This window comes from Notothenia coriiceps, unplaced genomic scaffold, assembly GCF_000735185.1.
Source record: "Notothenia coriiceps isolate Sejong01 unplaced genomic scaffold, NC01 NC01_scaffold00032391, whole genome shotgun sequence".
Lineage (NCBI taxonomy): Eukaryota > Metazoa > Chordata > Actinopteri > Perciformes > Nototheniidae > Notothenia > Notothenia coriiceps.
Window position 1 is genome coordinate 383,586 of NW_011365092.1, and position 19,134 is coordinate 402,719.

The 19,134-nt window shown below is 42.1% G+C and overlaps 1 protein-coding gene across 3 annotated transcripts in view; it reads right to left on the reverse strand.

Moving 5' to 3' along the window:
* Positions 1 to 17,617, reverse strand: part of dachc (dachshund c) — a 22,300-nt gene extending 4,683 nt beyond the window's left edge. For all 3 annotated transcript variants that reach the window (XM_010788966.1, XM_010788967.1, XM_010788965.1), the window contains exons 1-6: positions 16,831 to 17,617; positions 11,777 to 11,886; positions 8,966 to 9,076; positions 4,601 to 4,779; positions 3,371 to 3,491; positions 3,142 to 3,264 (exon numbers count right to left, since the gene is read on the reverse strand). In XM_010788966.1, coding sequence (XP_010787268.1) covers positions 3,142 to 3,264; positions 3,371 to 3,491; positions 4,601 to 4,779; positions 8,966 to 9,076; positions 11,777 to 11,886; positions 16,831 to 17,414 — 1,228 coding nt within the window. In that variant the 5' untranslated portion in view covers positions 17,415 to 17,617. The remainder of the gene's footprint in view (positions 1 to 3,141; positions 3,265 to 3,370; positions 3,492 to 4,600; positions 4,780 to 8,965; positions 9,077 to 11,776; positions 11,887 to 16,830) is intronic.
* Positions 17,618 to 19,134: the final 1,517 nt, after the last annotated feature.

The following is a 19,134-nucleotide window of genomic DNA, read 5'->3' on the forward strand; positions in this document are numbered from 1 at the left end:
CACACACACCACAGACGGCATACACCTCCGGTGCCCTCACATCAACCTACGGGAGGCGACTCGAGGCGGTTCGTGGGACGATTAATGGAAAGAGATGTCTCGTTCAACCGAAAATCGTTCTTTCTCCCTCTTTCACCTCCTCCTTCCCCAACGAAGAGTAGACACTTTCGTGGAACTAACTCGTCAACCGGTCTGTCACGCCGGACTCCGCCTCATCACCCAATCCACCTCACTTCTAAACCTCGTCTTCTTACGACACCAGTCGATTCACCTCTTTGTCGACAGTAAACACGTGTCTGGTCTCTTTTTTCACGGTCTAAAGTGTAGCGTGCAGTGTGAACAGAGGACGAGGTCATTCGCGGGCCTGGAGGGTCCTGCTAGAGGCAGGTCACCGAGCCTACTGTCATTTGCGTCTTCACTTCGTTGGACGTGAGGCGGACTACAACCCCCCCCTATTTTTTACGGTCTCTTTATTGGGTTACTGTTTTACGCCTGCTTTACCTGACACTAACACATACACACACACACACACACACACACACACACACACACACACACACACACACACACACACACACACACACACACACACACACACACACACACACATTCGTAGCCGGTGAAGTGCGCAGTCAGCAGCGTGGGCTCCCCAGGCTCCTTGGATGTGACTGATCCTTTATTGAGTTACTGTTTTACGCCTACTTTACCTCACACTCACACACACACACACACAGGTTTGGCATAAATACACACACACACAACTGCCAACTCGTTTGATCATTTACCCATCTCCCTAACCAAGGTCACTGTCTGTTTTTCTCTTTCCTCTCAACTTCATCTCTCTTTTTCCTCTCTTATTCCTCTCCCTCCCCTCCCCAGGGCTAATGAACTTCACCACGTGAAGACTGCCAGTCAGCGGAAGAGAGGAGAAGAGGAGGGAGGGAGGGAGGGAGGAAGAGAAGGAGAGAGACAGACAGAGAATACAATTCTGCTGATGTTTGGTTAATGGGAGTGAGGTGTCAGGGATGGCCTCTGATCTTTGCTGCATGGATACGTTGTTCAAAGACCACTGAAACAGCCCACACAGCCAAAACTCACTCGCGCACACACACACACACTCAGAGATTATCATACAATGGATTGACAGAATGACAGCGCTGAAGTGCTCTTTGAAACTCTGTTCAATCCACGATAAACCTATCTTGTGATGTTGCAGGTCGAATACAAAAGCCTGCAATCCACCAAATGTACATGCGTTTCATTTGCATGCAGCACAATCAATTGAAAATCAATTGCATAAATGAGATGTGTGATGCATGGCATTCACGTTGTCGGTGCCAGCACTGCTTTGTCAATATGTTCACAGATACCTGACAGCGTATGAAACCTTACCTGGGAGGCCCTTTGTGATTTTTGGATTCGATTACTGAATAATGTGATTCAGTATTAGAATACATTTACACCGGCGCGTGCACACACATACAAACTCTCAGTTTCTCTCGCTCTCCCTCTCCTGCTCGCTGTAGATTTCTGCTGACTGTTTGTCCTTGAGCAGTCCTCATTAAGCTAATGCAAACCTCCCTGACAGAGAGAACCAAACAACTGACGTTGCAGCGCCGTGGCAACGCGGGCCCTAACGACAGGGAGGCGGTCGTTATGCAGATGAGGTCCAGCTGAGAGCGCGGGAGGCCGCCTGGCTCGTTAGGCCGCGGCCCGGCAAATGGCTCGCTAATGTAACACTGCTTCCTGGTCTAATGGAGCTCTGTTTTGCAGAATTATTTGTCTTTGCTCTCCGCGGGAAGCCAGGAGTGTGCCGACAGCAAAGAGGAGAGGAGGAAGATGGGGGGAGACAGTGAGTCCTTATCGACCTGTTACTGAGGTATTTCTTTCTTCTAAAAGATTAGGAAATCCCTTTTTCTTTAAAAAAAAATAGGTTTGAATAAAGTACAGACACTAGAGTTTAAATCCACAGTGTGAATGATGACAGAGATGGATGGATTGGAGGGAAACTGAGTGCTTATTTTTGTGCCGTATTGACAGACTTTGTTTTAAGGGAATCGATTTGTCTGAGAAGTAATCATTAAATCATTCAATGTGACAAGAAATTCTCAGAAAACAGCCAAAACTTGACCTTTGAAGTGAACCTGACATTGTCTTTCAGCAAATGTGTGTGAAGTTGGAGAGTTTTAATTACTTTAAAATATGACTCAAGACACCTTACAAGTTAAAATTACATTTAATGGGGACCTTTCATGCAAAATGCACTTTTTTATGTCTTTGATACATTCATATGTGTCCCCGGTGTGTCAGGGAACTCAAGCAGCGTCAGAAAATAAAACCCTCTCTCTTTTCCTCCGTACCCACATCTCTAAAAAAGGGGCTACAACAGAGCTGATCCAGATTTGCGTCCGATATGACGTAATATCGGAAATGTGGACCCACGGCCCTAACAGAAACTTTGCTATCAGAAACAATGCCCGGCTGTTTTGGACGTAATATGGTCGGTGCATGTTTACATTAGCATCGCTAACACTCAGAGCTAACCTGTACTGCACAGAGCATGTGTGTGAAGAAGCAGGAAATAAAAAGGAACTCACCTTGTGGTATAACCGGCAAGAGAGAAAGCCTTTGAGCTCCATACTGTTTCAGAAATAATCCTTGATAATCCATGATATGGCGTTTCATCACGGCAGTATTTAGTTTAGACAGTAGCTGTAGCTGCCTGGCTCAGCCCCCTCCTTTTTTATTTCTTATAAATTATTTTATTTTTTAAAGCTTTACCCAAATCAGCACTTTTGAAACAGGAAGTGAAATAGAGGGATACGAGGCATGGCTAGAATGGGTGATCTGTTTAGCATGATAGGTGCACTTTAAATTAAAGAGAAGAGTTCGTTTTAACCAGGTCAAAAACGGACCCAGGCTATACAAACAATTTTAGAATGCCTATGTACTTATTTCTGTTATCTGACTAGACAAGTGCAATATTTTTTAACCAAATCCTAGAATTAACACCTAACTGTGTGTTTGGATATGTATTGTTTGAAGTTGTTTACAGCTCTGTGCAACACTATGGCCCAAGCTAATGTTCCCCTCGGGGACAATAAGGTCAATCTTATCTTATCTGCTAACAGTGTATCTTACTTCTGTCAGTGTGGCCCCTCTTGTTCTCCTTGCCGTACTCCACTGAGGTCCCATCTGTCTCTCGGGCCCCGTGCGCCACCCCAGGTGAGTGCCCCGAGACATTGTGACTTTGGTCATGTGGGTCTGAAATCAAAATGTCAAAAAGATCATAACTCACAAATTCCTCACAGGTTTTGTTCTAGCTACAGCATCGTTCATATTTTTCACTTTCACACAGGTAGGTACGTACGTGTGCTTTCTGCAGTGTGTTCTGTGTGGGACGGTGAACTTGACACGCTGCTGCTGTGATTAGATGACATCTGAGCTTCCTCCAATGATAGAGAAGGGGAGGGGCTGTCACGCACTCGCTCCTACAAAACAAAAAGAAAATATGATTAAAGTGACAAAATCAAATGAAGATAATGGCTGATAACAAAGTGCAAAAAATAAAAATAACAAAAACACAAAACATTAATCACACTTTACTTGAGGGGCGTTTCTTTCTTACAAAAACTTTGTATTGCCTTTATTGCCCTTAGATGCTGATTATTTTGCCTAAATAAGAAACTGAATCCTGTGTTGGATATTCTAAATGTATTGCAAGAGGAAAATGAAATGCACTATGTATTTAAAAAATATATACCTTTTAGTAACTATCAGTAAATACTTTATAGGGATTGTGCATCTGTATCTACTTTCTGTCTCTGTGTATACTTTTAAAATTACTTTATTTTATTAATTTAGACTTTATAGTTAAAACATCAATTACCAACATCATTTTATTTTTATTTCATTAAAATTACATTCAAACAAAGTACATTCAATTTTAGTTGAGGCTACTCAAACAATGATATCCGTGTAAATGCTGGTACTAAATCAGGTACAGATCATTTGGCGCTGATTTCAAGAAGCCTGGTACACTAACACCGGGACCCAGCCCAGAGTATGAAAAACAATGGTCGACATCGTTAAAATTACGACCGGAGGCGATACTTCCTGCAACTGGACCTGGTGCAATGAAATTTGTGTCAAATCATAATCCTTCCAGATCAGCTCTTTAATTAGTCTTAAGAGAGAAACCACTGAAACCTAGGAAGGTTTTTAAGCAAAGTGACTTTGCTAAGAAGGTCGGAGTTTCTGTCTTTATGCAGGATATCTCAAATATGTATAAAAAGATATGGGATGGGCCTTAAGCCAAAACACAACTGATATCATTCTGGTAGTGATCCAGATCTTGGATGACCACCAGAAGAAAATATCAGTTTTTTTGCCAAAATAGAAGACAAATAGAAACTAAATTCTGGATGTAAATGATCATAAGAGCCTGAATTAGAGGGATACAATCCATGTCTCTGGATTTGAAAAGCAAATTATTTTTAATTTAGTAGTGTCTTTTTTTTTAAAATGAGCATCCCATACTTAAAAACTTCTAAAACTCTGAGGTCACGTGATCTGATCCATTAGGACTCTTGGGCTTCACCTTAATGACGGAGGTGGGCCCCCGGGGGGGGAGCTTGGCGTGGAGCTGCGCCATGTTGGCCATGCTGGCCAGCGTGCTCAGTCGGTTCATCTGGCCCATCGCCATGGAAACGGAGGCGGGCGCCAGGCTGGCAGGTATCAGAGGATGTGACATCATCATGAAGGGCAGCTGATCCAGAACTGGTGAGGAGGAATACAAATACAATTAAAGAAGAGTAGTATTTATAGAGATAGAGTACATTAATTAGCTGTTGCTTCTCATGTAACAGCTAATCTCAACCAGTGGTCTGCATGGTGGGCCTCACCTAGTTGGCTGCCGTTGTACTGCAAATTAGTTATTATACTTCATTTAAAAAACTTTTAGTTAGCAATATCTAAAATTGCTAAACCATTAAAATAAAAAACATCAAGTTAAAATGCATAAATGATATGACCAGTTACGTTTCAATATCACAACGCCGCTCATAACATGAGAAACAAACACGTTGACGTTCACTCGGATGTGGTGACAAAAAATGATCAACAACAATTCTATTACGACAACAATTGATTAGATTTCATTTAGTGCAATTTTATACATTAAGAGCCCCGCTTATAATTTCTCCTTTTTTTCTTTAGTTGTGTTATGTACTTCATTAGGGACGGCCTCCTGTTACAAAAGATTGAGACCTCCTGTCATTGAAGATCAGACCAGCAGCTCTGTTTTAAGACGATCAAAGTTGCACTATACATGCAGCCAACATGAAACAGGTCAGGCCTCTATCTTCTTTCATTTTTGCTTCAGTTGTATTTACCCAGCACTACTTAAAGGCTCTGCTCAGTCCTGTGCTGTGTACTGAACTGAAAGCCCCCAGCTTCTCAAATGACAGGATTGAAACTGGACACCAATGTCATTCTTCTGTGATGTCAATATTACCTGGATGACTGCTCTGCTTCCAAACCACAACTCGAAAATATGTGTGTGTCTCGGGGGTTAGAGAAGTGGGGTGGGGAAAAAGATAAAAGCAGGAGGAAACAGGAGGAGGGGGGAAGAGGACACCGTCTCGTCTTGCTCATTACAAGAGAAAGATGTTAAAACAGTGATGGCCTGAATGTGTTTTTGTGATGCTTTAAATGTCACCTGCAGAAACACAAACACAGCCTCCCTGGAATGATGAAAAACTGGCTAACAATGCTTAGCTGCTTTCAATGCCCCGGTGCTCTTGACGGTAATCCAACACATTTTCAGCGGTTCAAACCAAACTCTTATTATCTTGGCCAATCTGTTGTTCACGCTCCTCTCTTTACGACAAGCATCCACTATCTTTAAAGAAAATCCCTTCCTCTCAACAGCACCCTAGTGGGTTGTTGCAGTCCCTCTATTCATGAAACAAACAATCCGGTTTGTGGGGGAGAAAATGACATAAATATTTATCATTTAATAAAAGGAAAAACAAAAACAAAAGAAACACAGGGAGGAAGTGGAACAAAAGAAGCTGATGGCAGTCCTGGTGCTGGGCCAGCAATGCACGCTGGGTAATTATAAACACAAAGGGAAAAAAACTTGGATTCTATTCCGCACAATTGTCACAAATAATAGAACGAGTGCATGGAAACAAAAACAGGCTATCCAATGAGAGGGAGATGAAATAGAACAAATAATGGAGGGAAAGGGAAGAAAGAGGGGGAAAAAGAGAAGGAGAAAGAAAAAAGAAAAGGCAAACTGAGAAATAAAGAGTGAGGCGTTGACTTTATGGGTCGGGCTCGCTGGACATATGTGCAGTGCTTTGTGCATTTGGCAGATTAGTCTCTCACTTGCCCAGAGCAGAAACCAATCCAAACAAAAGATCTGTCTGAATGGAGCTAAATAACCAGATGCTCCGACAATCAACCAGCAGCCAGCTCCAAATATTAAGCCTTGGTTAGAAACCAGCGCTCCACTTTTGTCCCCCCCCCTTCCCCTCAAAACCCACCTTCTCTATAATTTCATTTTCACTCTCTTTCTTAACTCGCCCCCCCCCTCCCCCCTCTCTTCACTTTCTCTGCCCTCCCATCACTCTCTCTTATGTTTCATTAAAAAACATCAAAAGTCAAAGTGCCTCTCTTATGTTTATCCAAACAAACCATTACTGTAAACAAACAGTTACTGTAAATTTCCCAGAAGATCTTGTTAAATACAGAAATGGTTGCTCCCCGCTCTTCCCCAGCCCATAAGGTGTCACACTCAGCATTTGTGAGTGTGTGCGTGTGTGTAATCTGAGATTGCCTTTGTAGTGGTTAAAGCTCTGGTAGGGGCCTATCCTTCCCATAAGGCTGTGGGTGGCGGTATGGAAAAAACACATCGTTCTTGTGTGTGTGTATGTATGCCTGCCCTGTGTGTTTGCATGTGTATGTGTGTGTGTGTGTGTGTGTGTGTGTGTGTGTGTGTGTGTGTGTGTGTGTGTGTGTGTGTGTGTGTGTGTGTGTGTGTGTGTGTGTGTGTGTTTCCACTTGACTCTATCGTTAACAGTGATTAGGCTTTACAGGTTTATAATGGCTGGTGGTAACCATGCCACCTAAATGCGCGCAGATGCTGGAAATCGTAACTGAGTGTATACAATGGTAAACAATGCTTAAGACTTGGAGTGTTTACTGACATGGGTAAAGTAAAATATTTACTACAAACACAAACACACACACACACACACACACACACACACACACACACACACACACACACACACACACACACACAAAACCAGACTTAAACATACAGTGATGTTACTTTTGTCTCCTTGTAATTTCTGAAAAAACACAAGGACACTTTCCTCCTTTCCATTTCTGTCTTTAAGCCTTGCAACCTCATGTTAAGTGTGTGTGTGTGTGTGTGTGTGTGTGTGTGTGTGTGTGTGTGTGTGTGTGTGTGTGTGTGTGTGTGTATGCGTCCCCAGGTTGATAGCGTATTCCACACAGACCTCCATAAGCCCTGTCATCTGTCTAAACACACTGATGTCGCTTTAACCTGTCGATAACAGTGGGGGCGGTGCGTCCCGTGTGTGTGTCTGCGTGCCGGCGTGTGCGTGCGTGTCTCCGTACCGCTATCGATTGTCCAGCATTTGTCGTTTTGCATTCAGGATAGTGAATTAGAGAGAAGACTATTGATTTGGCTTCAGCCTCTCATCTTATTCATCTCTCTATCATCCCGGTGCTGCTCCACTTTACCCGGCTGCTCTCATTTACTGCAAAGCCAGGGATCGGTGCAGTAAAGGGACCTGTTTCTAATATTGTATGACTAATTATTAAACCTGCACAAGAAGCAGAAGGGATAAGAAAACTACTTAAAATAAAGACTGCTCTTCCAGTAAATCCTGATCTAATGATACTTAATATGAAAGACTAATACCAGGTTGAGCATGAGTAACAGAGGTTTGGGTTTACCTTCTCACGATGTGATGACTAATATATACTAATGATTTTCCGGCAACATTTTAGGGATTACCAACTGTGTTTTTCAGAATCGCACAATTTCACCTTTACAGGCATTTATCATAGTCTGGAAAATATATAATGAAACAACGATAAAACTGTTGATTATCAAAAAACATGTCCTCATGCTTTTTACATTTTTATGGCTTGGATTACCTGACCATAACGTTAGCTAATTGACGTTATTTAGGATCCCTTATTAGTAGTTGGCAGAACCATCTATTCTTCCTGAGGTCCACATTAAAGTCAAGAAAAGACATTAAAACATCAAATTCTTGACAATCCACAATATCAATAAAAGCAAATAAAATAAAAATAATGAGTCTCTCACACTTAAGTCATATATATGATACATGATTAAATCAAATAATAGAAAAAGTGTAATAGATGTATACAAGTATCTGTGACTACTAACTGTGTACCATTGCAAATAATAATTAATAACCATAATGATAAGTCATTTCATTCAGGCTTAATTGGTTACTCCCTAATAATGACTGTTTGTTTTTTGATCCTGAGAGTAATTTAATTTAAATATAGTGGTAGTTTATTCCAGTTTGAAATTGCCCAACACATTAGAGTTGTTTTTAAAGCAGTGGTTTAAGGTAAAGGTAATGTGAAGAGTCCCATGTTTGGTGCCATCAGATTTCCGTTTCTAATTTCATCCCAAGAACTGACTCATTGCTGCTGTTTTTTGTTTTTATTCGGCGTCTCTAACAGGATATGTATCGGCAGCGGGGGTGATGTCACATCCTTGTTTTAATCAGCTTGGTTCAGCAGCCGCTCACAAACACAGCTGCTCGAGTCGTATTTACTTGGCAACACAGATTTGTAGAGACAACAATTGTGCGACGTGTTATACGACCGTCATTAAACATTTCGCCGAAAGCATATGTGTGTGTGTGTGTGTGATGACCCTCACCCAGTTGGTGGCTATGGTCACCGTTTTCTCCGTTTAGCCCGCCATGTTGTTGGTTGCTGTGGTAACTGGCCAAGGCCTCCAGTTTGATCTTCTTGGCCAGGGCAGACAGATCTGAGAGGGAGACAGATATAAGCACAGGAAGAAAAAGAAAAAGGAGGACAGAAAGAAAGAAGAGGAATCAATAAGAGCCAGATCAATGGCCCCGGTGGAGGATTAGAGCAGTGGGTAGGCAGGAGGTTGTCATGGGAAGACAGAGGCCAGCCATTCATCCTGACTGCACCGCTGCACTGGCCATTTAGTCTGCCAGGGAATCAGCAGTGATAGGAACAAGCCAAGACATTCATCTCTCCCACACAGGGACATCACATCCCACAGCACAGCACACAGGATGACACTCAGTAGCGGCAGCAGCTCCACCTCTCAGACAGAAAGTACTTCTTTATCAGTATAAATTAGAAGCATTAGAAAAAAAATGGAAGATACATTTTAATAGGGGTTGTGCACTTTCGGATAATGTGAAATGGAGAGTGACAAAATGTGGCAGGAGGGCTCAGCCACATTTTAATTTGTGTCTTGAACCTCAGAAGGTAGTTTGACCCACAGATAAACCTTTAAAACTCTATCTTATGCCGTAGAAATGAAAGATCTCTCGCACTAATGCAGACAAACAGTGATTTATTAAATTTGGACAAACCACGCAACTGTGCAAACACGACTGAAGATATGCAAACAAACCATAAGTCCTAATTTCCTGATCTTGGATACATCCAGACATTTGCAACACACTGATCCGCTGAGAGTGCTTTGTTACACAATGGTTTTATAAGCATAGTCTGTCCATCCAAGACGGAGACAACCACAACAAATTGTTCCTTTTCTTCTCATCTTCTCTTCTTCTCTCTCCCGCCCTCTTCTCTGCTCTACTCCCATTCCCTCTCCTGACTTTACCTTTTCAAATGTCAGCATCACAGCGGGACATAAGCCATCGTGTTGCGTGTGTGTATGTGTGAGTGCACAAGGGCGAGAAAAAGAGACTAAGGAGGATCACATCAAAGATTTTCCCTGCCTTTTACGCTCAAATGTCCTCCCTCTCTCTGTCTCTTCCTCCCCTCTCATGTGGCCAGCTCTAATCAGTAGCGCTGACATTGCCGCCGTGCCCTCTCCTTTGGTGGAAAAAGACTCTTTTCCCACTGAGAAAGATGCTCTTGAACACTCACGCAGGCACAACACACACATATACACACACACTCAAGCACCTTTGAACAGTGAGAGGAAGCGGAGCTAACAGAAAATGGCTTCTTTTGAGGCGGGGAATGAAAAGATCAGGTTGCAGTGAAGAGCACAAAGCCAAGGGCAACTTTGAGAGCGGCGAGGTGCCAACAATTACTTTTCTCCCTTTCTCTGTGCTGCACACACACACACACACACACACACACACACACACACACACACACACACACACACACACACACACACACACACACACACACACACACACACACACACACACACACACACACACACACACACCACACTAAGGACTCTAACACACAACTGTTTGTGACAAGAACAAGCAGCAGCACGGCCTTTAGCAAGTGGATGACTAAGACTGCTAACAAATTTAAAACAGACGCTAACCTACGAATAACAAAACAACAACTTATCTTTTTATCTGCCCCCTGAAAATAATTTAATTATCTTAAAACTTAATTTGATGCTTGAAGGGAAAATCAACCTGCTTGAATGTGGAATAGGACATTTTTGGGAAAACACATTATAATTCCCTTTTTACGAAACAGGGGATTTTAATAGCAAGTTTAAAATTGAAAAAGAAAAAAGTTTGAGAGGCCTAAAGATTTAGAATCTTGCGCAACTCAACAGAGGACTTTGTGTACTTATAATTCATGAAAAAAGGCTAACTTGCAAGTTATGAGTTGTTTCTCGTGTGTCAGCAGTGTGTATGCTAATTTTATTAATCAACACACAGGTCGCCTCCCAGATCCCGCCTCCTCATGGTATTGATGAGTGGTAAAATGTGTCATTATGAGAGTCTGCGGAAAAAATTTAGTGCTGAAGCAACATGCTATTTTCTTTAAACCGATGGAGAAACTCTCTCTTTCCAAAAGCTGAAAAGAGATTAAATCTCAACTTTAGCAACAGCTCATCTAAAGGACTGAAGCAACAATATGTCCCTAATTTACAGTTTAAAGCCGATCATGGAGCCAAAAGAAGATTTCTACTGTGATTTCTGTACAGTTTTGAAGAATTGCAAACATCAGCCTTATTAAAAACAAAAAAGGGGGATTTAGAGACCCAGAAAGGCTTTCTCCTTTAAATGGATATGTGATGATACAGAATAAACTGGCAGGTTAGTTAAGAGGAATGGGCAATTTGTATGCCAAATGAACGAAGTTCTTTATCACAAAAGCAAATGTTGTCCCAAAAAGAATAGATATCTATTACATATCACATTTAAATTAAATGATGTATATTTCCACACATAAAATAATTGTATAAATATATAATTCGTTTTTTTCTTCATTACATCTTTACGTTCCTAAAATGTTCTGTTTATAGACCACTTAAAATATGTCAAATTAAAGGTTATACTTGTGTCCATCAAGTTTTTTTCCTAAAAGTATATTAGGGAAGTGTATATTTTCTGCCTTATGATTTTAAGATGCACAGTGGACATCATAGTTATATGGTGTCATAAATGATTCCTCTTATCAGCAGCAGTTTGGTATGTCTGTGTGCCTGTGTGATATTGTTTCTACAGTACACATGTGCACATGGGGCGTGGGTGGTCACCTGCAGGAGGTATGATCCCAGCATGCATCAGACCGCTGTGGGACAGCATGTGGTGCGTCCCGCCCTCTGTCACACACTGCAGCCTCTTGGGCGGTCGTCCCGGCCTCGAGCTGCAGGCAGAAAACACAAGTTAACATTAGTCATTAGAGCACTTTAATACTTAATAGTCCCTCAGTCAGTCTGTTTTTCCTGCTGAGGCTGAGTTGGGTGGCCTGGTTAGAGTAACTGCCCTTCAGTCTGTAAACCTCTGATCCTGCTGAAGTGTCAACAAGCAAAAACACTGAAACCTGACCGGTTTCAGGAAGGCTGCTCTACAGCAAATCTGACCTCCCTGTGGATACGAGCAAGCAAAAAAGGAGTTTCCCTATGGCATCAATAAAGCACCTCATTACTGTTCAGCTTACTCATTCATTTGTTTGCTTATTAAATGTGTTTTGCTCGCCTCCTTCCCTCTCTTCTTTCTTCCTTAATCTGGCCGTTTTTCCCCCGCTATGTCACAAATTTCCTCAATAAACATTGCGACTACAAACAGATTCACATGGTTTGATTGAGCCGGGTATGCTCAATCAATCCTAGAGGAGGTATGTGAAAAGCTGTCAGACATCACTTTGGCTCTGACTAAACGCTGTGAATGTCCTGACAAGGGAAATGACACGGGCCACATCAGGCTTAATGACAACCAGCGCAGCTCATCTCCTCTCATACCAGCTTGACATTGGATAACATGAGTCCGTGGGCGATTGTGCATGTGTCTGAGATGTGTGTGTGTGTGTGTCTGGGTGTGTGTGTGTGACATTTAAAGACAGTGACAGAACGAGGGAAAAAAAGAGGGGCGAGAAGAAGGTGTGACAGAGAGGAAAAGAAACAGAACAATAAAGATGAGAAGGGAGATGCAGGGGAAGATGAGGTCATGTAAAGTGAGAGGAATATGGAGGGAGAGTCCGAGAGAGTGAGAAAAGGTGGGAAAGAGTACAAAAAAAATCAGGAGAGATAGACTAGCAGCAGCATCTTCCTAGCGTGGGGTGTCTTTGAGCAGATTTTAATTAGAATCTAATCCAGCCGTCATTAAGGCCCCATAAACGAAGCTGTCAGTCAGGAGATTAATGGCGCCTCATTTGCATATTGCATATAATTCATCAATTACCCAGCAGAAAGGACCAATCCCCTGTTGACACACCCACTGGCTGAGAGAGGGGGGGAGATGGGGAGAGACAAAAAGACAGAGAGAAAGATTGTGCAGTCACTAACTGTGTGAGAAAAACAGGTAGCTTGAGTGAGTGTGTGAGAGCGCACACCGGTGTGTGTGTGTGTGTGTGAGTGGTGTGTGTGTGTATGAAGTGTTCAAAGGTTAATTTGATGAGCCGATGAGCTCCACAGTTCCTGCCCTCAGTTTTAATGAGTTGTTATTATTGTCTCTTATTATGGGCCCAGACCGACTGGGATGTGACAGCTGACATCAGATATCACACACACACACACACACACACACACACACACACACACACACACACACACACACACCCCCCCTTCATCATATCGCTGCTGACTTTGACAGTGAGTTATGGGATGGCAGTGGGGCTCGGCTTTGAGGAGTCCACCTTCCCACACATACACACAACGAAGCTGCCAACTTGCGCGGCCGATGTTTGCCACAGAGAAACACAAAGAACGGGCTTTTGTTGCACTCCGCTTCGTATCATTTATCATTCCACTAACTTTTTTTATGCAAACTGTTATTTCTATGTTAATTTACACCTGCTTCACATTTGATTGTAAATGTCCCTGGTGGTAGGAGCAGCAACAAAGCATGTGTGAACTCGGGTCAGTTTCTGACATCCCTTAAAGGGTCAGTCAACCTACATTACAAGAAACATTTCTGACATTTTGCTTTGTTAGGTTTGAGGTGAAGAGGTTTTGGCTTCCACCTCAATATATAAAGGTGAGTGAAATGTAGTTTGTGGTGTTAGATAATTCCATTTTCAAAAGCTTGTTTTTTCCAGAAAAAGTGTCCCTGTAATGCTGGATAACTATGACATTTTTTTTACCGTTTTTCTAAGAGACCATTTCTTTAAAAGAAGGTGTAACGAAAATCGAATTCCTCTGAAAACTGTTACCTGTTCTCCAGAGTAAAATGAAAACTGTTTCTGAAAAAGCACTTGTGCTACCACAAATGAAATTATATTCACCTTCATTTTAAGTGGACTGAAATCAGGTATCTTAAAGTTGCGTTCCTCAAAATGAGGAAAAAAAAATATATATTTGGAATCAACCCTTTAAAATATCATTACTTATAAAAACAAATCTTATGCTATGTTTCAGGTGTTAGTAAATAAAATATGTTAATAACACGTACAAATGCAGCAATGAGTTGATGTTACACGCTTTGTTAAAAAAGTAACAAGAGATTTTATTACCTGGCCACATGACATTACTTTTATGTAACAATGTTTTGGTTGGGCATTTGTGTACTCTGCACAAAGTTACATATATACAGTATATATTGTAGATGCACACACACAGTTTGACCAGAGCGAGCTGTTTGATGTGATCCTAACAGAGAATGAAACTGTTCCTTTGTGAGGGAGAAAGAAAGGGACGGAGGATCAGGTTGCCTCTTACACGCCATGTTCTCTCTGTGGAACTAATGTCATTTAGCAGCAAAGCCAGCAAACACACAGGCGTGACTGTGTAAGTTTGTGTGTACAGAGATGACAGAAGGAGTGTGTGTTTGTCTGCCACCTATTTACGAATTATAACTAGGCTCTGAATGAGGGTGAAGTCGGCCTTTCTTTATGGTTTGATTAGTCAGTGGTGTTTGTACACAGCAGGAGTGAACGACTGAGTTAAATAGGATAAGGACAGATAATGATAAACATTTTCATAACCTCTATTTCGATTTAATCTTAAAAAAAGAATGATTAACAAACATAAATCCATAAGATTAAACAGTGGGAGTCCATGTAAAGGGTTGTGTAAGTCATGTTAAACTATCAGACAAGGCTGTTATTTCCTGCAGGCTGTCTGACTGTACTCAACTGGAAAATAATAAGTGATGGCTGTCTTAATCAGTAACAAAACCCTCACTGAGCGCTAACACTGTCAGAGAGCCGTAACATCATGTTCTTGGAGATAACCCGGCCTTTAACGATAACCATCCTAAGTCCCGCTCTTTACCTGCTACTGAATGTTTCCTTATCCACACAAGGGATTACTTGGAAACTTCTACAGCAGAGGGCTGATGCTAATGGCCACCACAGCACACTTGAAGCCTTCAGACAAAGAATCACGGAAGTCGTTTGAAGATTTCAGACGAGTGATGTTTTCAGATCTCATTAACTAAAGCCTGTTTGAGTGTTGTGTGGATAATTAGAGACGGCGGAGGCTGTGTATTTTCAGCGGTTGTATAACAACGTTCCCATTAACACCTGACATAGAAGAAATCCCAAAGCAGCCAGAAGATGCATCTGGATGTTGTCTTGGTTGGAGGGCTTCAGATGCTTAAGAGCAGGTGTTAATCCATGCACATGGAGCTGGGAGCTGAAGTTCATAATGATTTGTTTCTTTTAAGAGAGTTTATCGTTTTTCTCAACAAGTCAAAGCTTGAATATGAAATCCATCTTTAAGCACCTAAATGATATAACCTACACCAAAGAAGATATAGGGAATACATTATTAAATATTTTCTTTTGGTGTCTATCTTCAAACATCTTGACACATCCTCTTTCTGCATTTAATGGCAGGTGTAAATTGGATCATTCATGCTCCAAGGAGTAGGGATTAACTATCAAACAATATAAATTCCCCAAACTAAGGCTAATCCACACTCCTTTGGATACAAACCCATGCTGTTATGAGCATGTGGTCTGCACAACAGCAGACTGAGGCACCAGGAAACAACAAATCCCAGCCAATTTATAGCCCCTTTATCCAAACATCTCTGTGGCGCTTTGGATTGATGACCCATGTAGTTGGTCACATTCAGAGTTCTGCAAAACAGCTCATTTACATAATCGCATCATAAATACCGAGAATTCATTTAATCATCTCCTCTGTTCTGATGCTCAGGGCTAAAGAGTGTTGATATGATAAGACAGCAAGTTATTAAGGAAGGAGAGAGAGAGGGAGCGGGAGAAAGGGAGGCTGAGAGGAGGAGAGAGAGCAAAGGGATCAGGGAGTGAGTGAGTGAGCTTGTCCTGATTTAAGCTGCCGCTTGGGGCCAAATGAAAATTAATTAATTTCTGTGAAGAATCAATTTCTCAGAATGACAGTGTCAGATTCAATGTGTGCGAGTGCGAGAGTGTGTGTGTGTGTGTGTGTGTGTGTGTGTGTGTGTGTGTGTGTGTGTGTGTGTGTGTGTGTGTGTGTGTGTGTGTGTGTGTGTGACAGAGACTCAGTGAGTGCATGCATGTCAGAGAGAGCGAGTGATCATAGCCTATGATAACGTGACAAACTTTTAAAGATTTTTTTTATTAGGATTACTAAAATTCATTATCATCAACACCATCATCTCCATCAAAGCTTTTATCATCTGGTAATATGGTAATTAGGAAAAGGCCTAGAATCAGTGTGGAAAGTAAAAAGGAGTCATCTGGACCTATACTCTCAGTCATCTAACACTTGTTAAAAACGAATCATATTTATATTGATATATTCATTTATTAAACATTCATATTTCCCATATATTCCCCAATTTACATGTTTAACAGTGGCCTGTAGAATACACCAAGAGCCTTCAATCTAAAGTCCCATAGTGCGGTAAAGTCGTGAAATATTTCAAAAATGTTGGGATATGAAACAAAACCCCATAACCTATTTGCAAACTAATACATAATTATCTCTGACACGGAAATTGCAATATCATTTCAGAATTTCTTTGATGGACCTGTAGACTGTTCTCAGATAATTTTATGCAGAAGTAGAAGTCCCCTAAATGAGTTGTTCACTGCCCTTACCCCAGCTTCAGATAACACCACCTGCTGCAAAAGGACCCTTAAGATAAACTCTTCCTCAGCACCGGGTCACCCTGTCTGTCTCCCCCTCCCCTCCTCGCTCACCTTGCGTTGGTGCAGTCGCTGTAGAGCGTCTCGAAGTCCTGTCTGGAGATGAGTTTGCACCGGTTCACCCCGGGCTGGATGGCCCCGAGCCCCCGCAGCACCCGGACCTGCTCCACGTTGCACACCACCGGGGCAATGTCCAGCCGTTTCAGCTTGGTGTAGACGGTGTGGAGCCCGCCGACCAGGTGCTTGAGGAACACGTCGAAAGCCTGGGGCAGGCAGATGAGCTCCGTGTCTTTGACCGTGAACGAGGCCAGTTTAGCACCTTTCACCTCCACCAGTTTGCACTCGTTGTTCTGCGGCGTGCTCTCCACTGGCGACGGGGTTGCGTACACCGGCTTAGCGCTGCTGGACACCGGGGCTCCTCCGCTCTTTAACTGGGTCCCGTTCGCCAGCAAGAGGTCCGCGTGGAACTGGTGAAGCAGCGCCGGGTGCGCCACCGGAGGAGCCGGGGAGGAAGCGGCGGAGGGGGTCGCAGGTGGCGGAGAGTTGGTGACCGGAGAGACGGAGCTCGGAGCCGGGTGGTGCCCGAGTGTAGCGGCGGGAAGAAGAGCCGGGGCAGCCGGAGTTGCCATGGTAGTCATGTCGGAGAAAAATCTAACAAAAGTAAACTTAAAGTCAACTATGTTAAGAAAGTAACTTCGCCGAACAAATGCGGTTGTTTTGCGAGAGGGTGTTGCACATGGAGTGTGCCGAGGAGGAGAGGGGGATAAAGGAGAGGAGACAGGGTCCGTGTGAGTGTAAAAACAGATCACATAGTTGAATGAGAAAGAGAGGAGGCTTGTCTCCGAGCTGGAGATGCTACTGTCACATTATCATAAAGAGGTGGAGCCTGGGTGTATTCTTAGAGAGAGCGAGAGAGAGAAACATGCAGGTTGAGAGCAGAGGGAGAGAGCAAAGATTAGCCTACATAAACTTTGGATAAGCCTATTTATTAACGCCTAACGACGCTTTAATATTAATGCTTCTGATGGCACTCAATCTGTCTTCTTTATAGCACTTTTAAACCTTGTTGGCATTACTCTAATCTTCCCACTTCGTTTGTGACTAATAGTTGTATAATTGCATTATCTTTGAAAATTATGGCTTAATTGCTGTAGTTATGTGTCTTGAGAGCAAATATTCTCCATGTTTACTACTAATTGTGATACCATCAAAGAGAGTTTTATAGCAGTGATTTAAACTTACTAAGAGTCTTCCACAAAATATAAAATCATATTTAAATGTTATAACATGTATGTATACAATTTGTACAAAATTACATCTATACATTCTTACCAGGATCTTCATGGTCCATTATTATTGTATAGATTTGACTTAAAGGCTTGGCTTGTGTAAGGAAAGTAGGCTGTACTTCTTATTTAGAATGATTTATTTTAAAATGTCAAATACGAAATACAAAATATGAATTATCCAAATATCCATATTTCTTTAATAAATGAAAAAAACTAAATATTAGCAAATCCTTCAAATGTGCCACAACAGCTGAATTAAAAAAAACCTTAAGGATGCTTTGCCTTTTTTCAAGTAATTTCTGTTGCACCTCATTTCTGCCGGGTGCCCTTTTTGTCATTAATGTCATTTTATTTGTAATTAATTCCTTTCAAAATCAACATAAATCAGGATCTAAATTGAAATCAAAAGGATCCAAAAAAAGAGTGTAACCCCCGCCCCCAACAAACCGTTATGTGGGGGGTGGGGGAGGGTTAATAACCTTGTCTTGACAAATTGACCCCTTTACCTGTTCCCTGTACTGTTTCCTCATCCATTCCACACACACACACCACACACACACACACCATTTACATACGGAGCTCGCAGTCCTTTCAAAGTGGCTTTCACGGAACATTGTGCTGATAATGATCTCGGTCATGAGGGAGAGAGAGACACAGATCTCCAGAGACCATCTCACCATAAGACAAGGGGGAAGAGGATAAAACTCCGACTGTACTCCAACTCAAAGGACTTTAACACTCTTTTCCTCCAAGCCCCCCACCCCCTCTCTCCAATAAGCCCTCTTGTGTTTTTTAATTGGCAGAAATTAATCTTTAGGATGTAGATGGTAGATTTACATTCATTAAAAGTCAAGAGAGGAAGCCAGGCTTGATGCTAATCAAATCTGCTTAATTATGCTTAACATGAGTATCTCCAGGGGAAGAGAGAGAGAGAGAGAGGGGGAAAGAGAGAGAGATAGCTAACTCGAACTTTTTACTTTTTGCCTTTGATAACTCCTGCTGAGTATGGCCTTTTCCTTGCCAAAAAGAAATGTCACGACTCTCTTTCCCCAGCTGTAGAAAAATACAC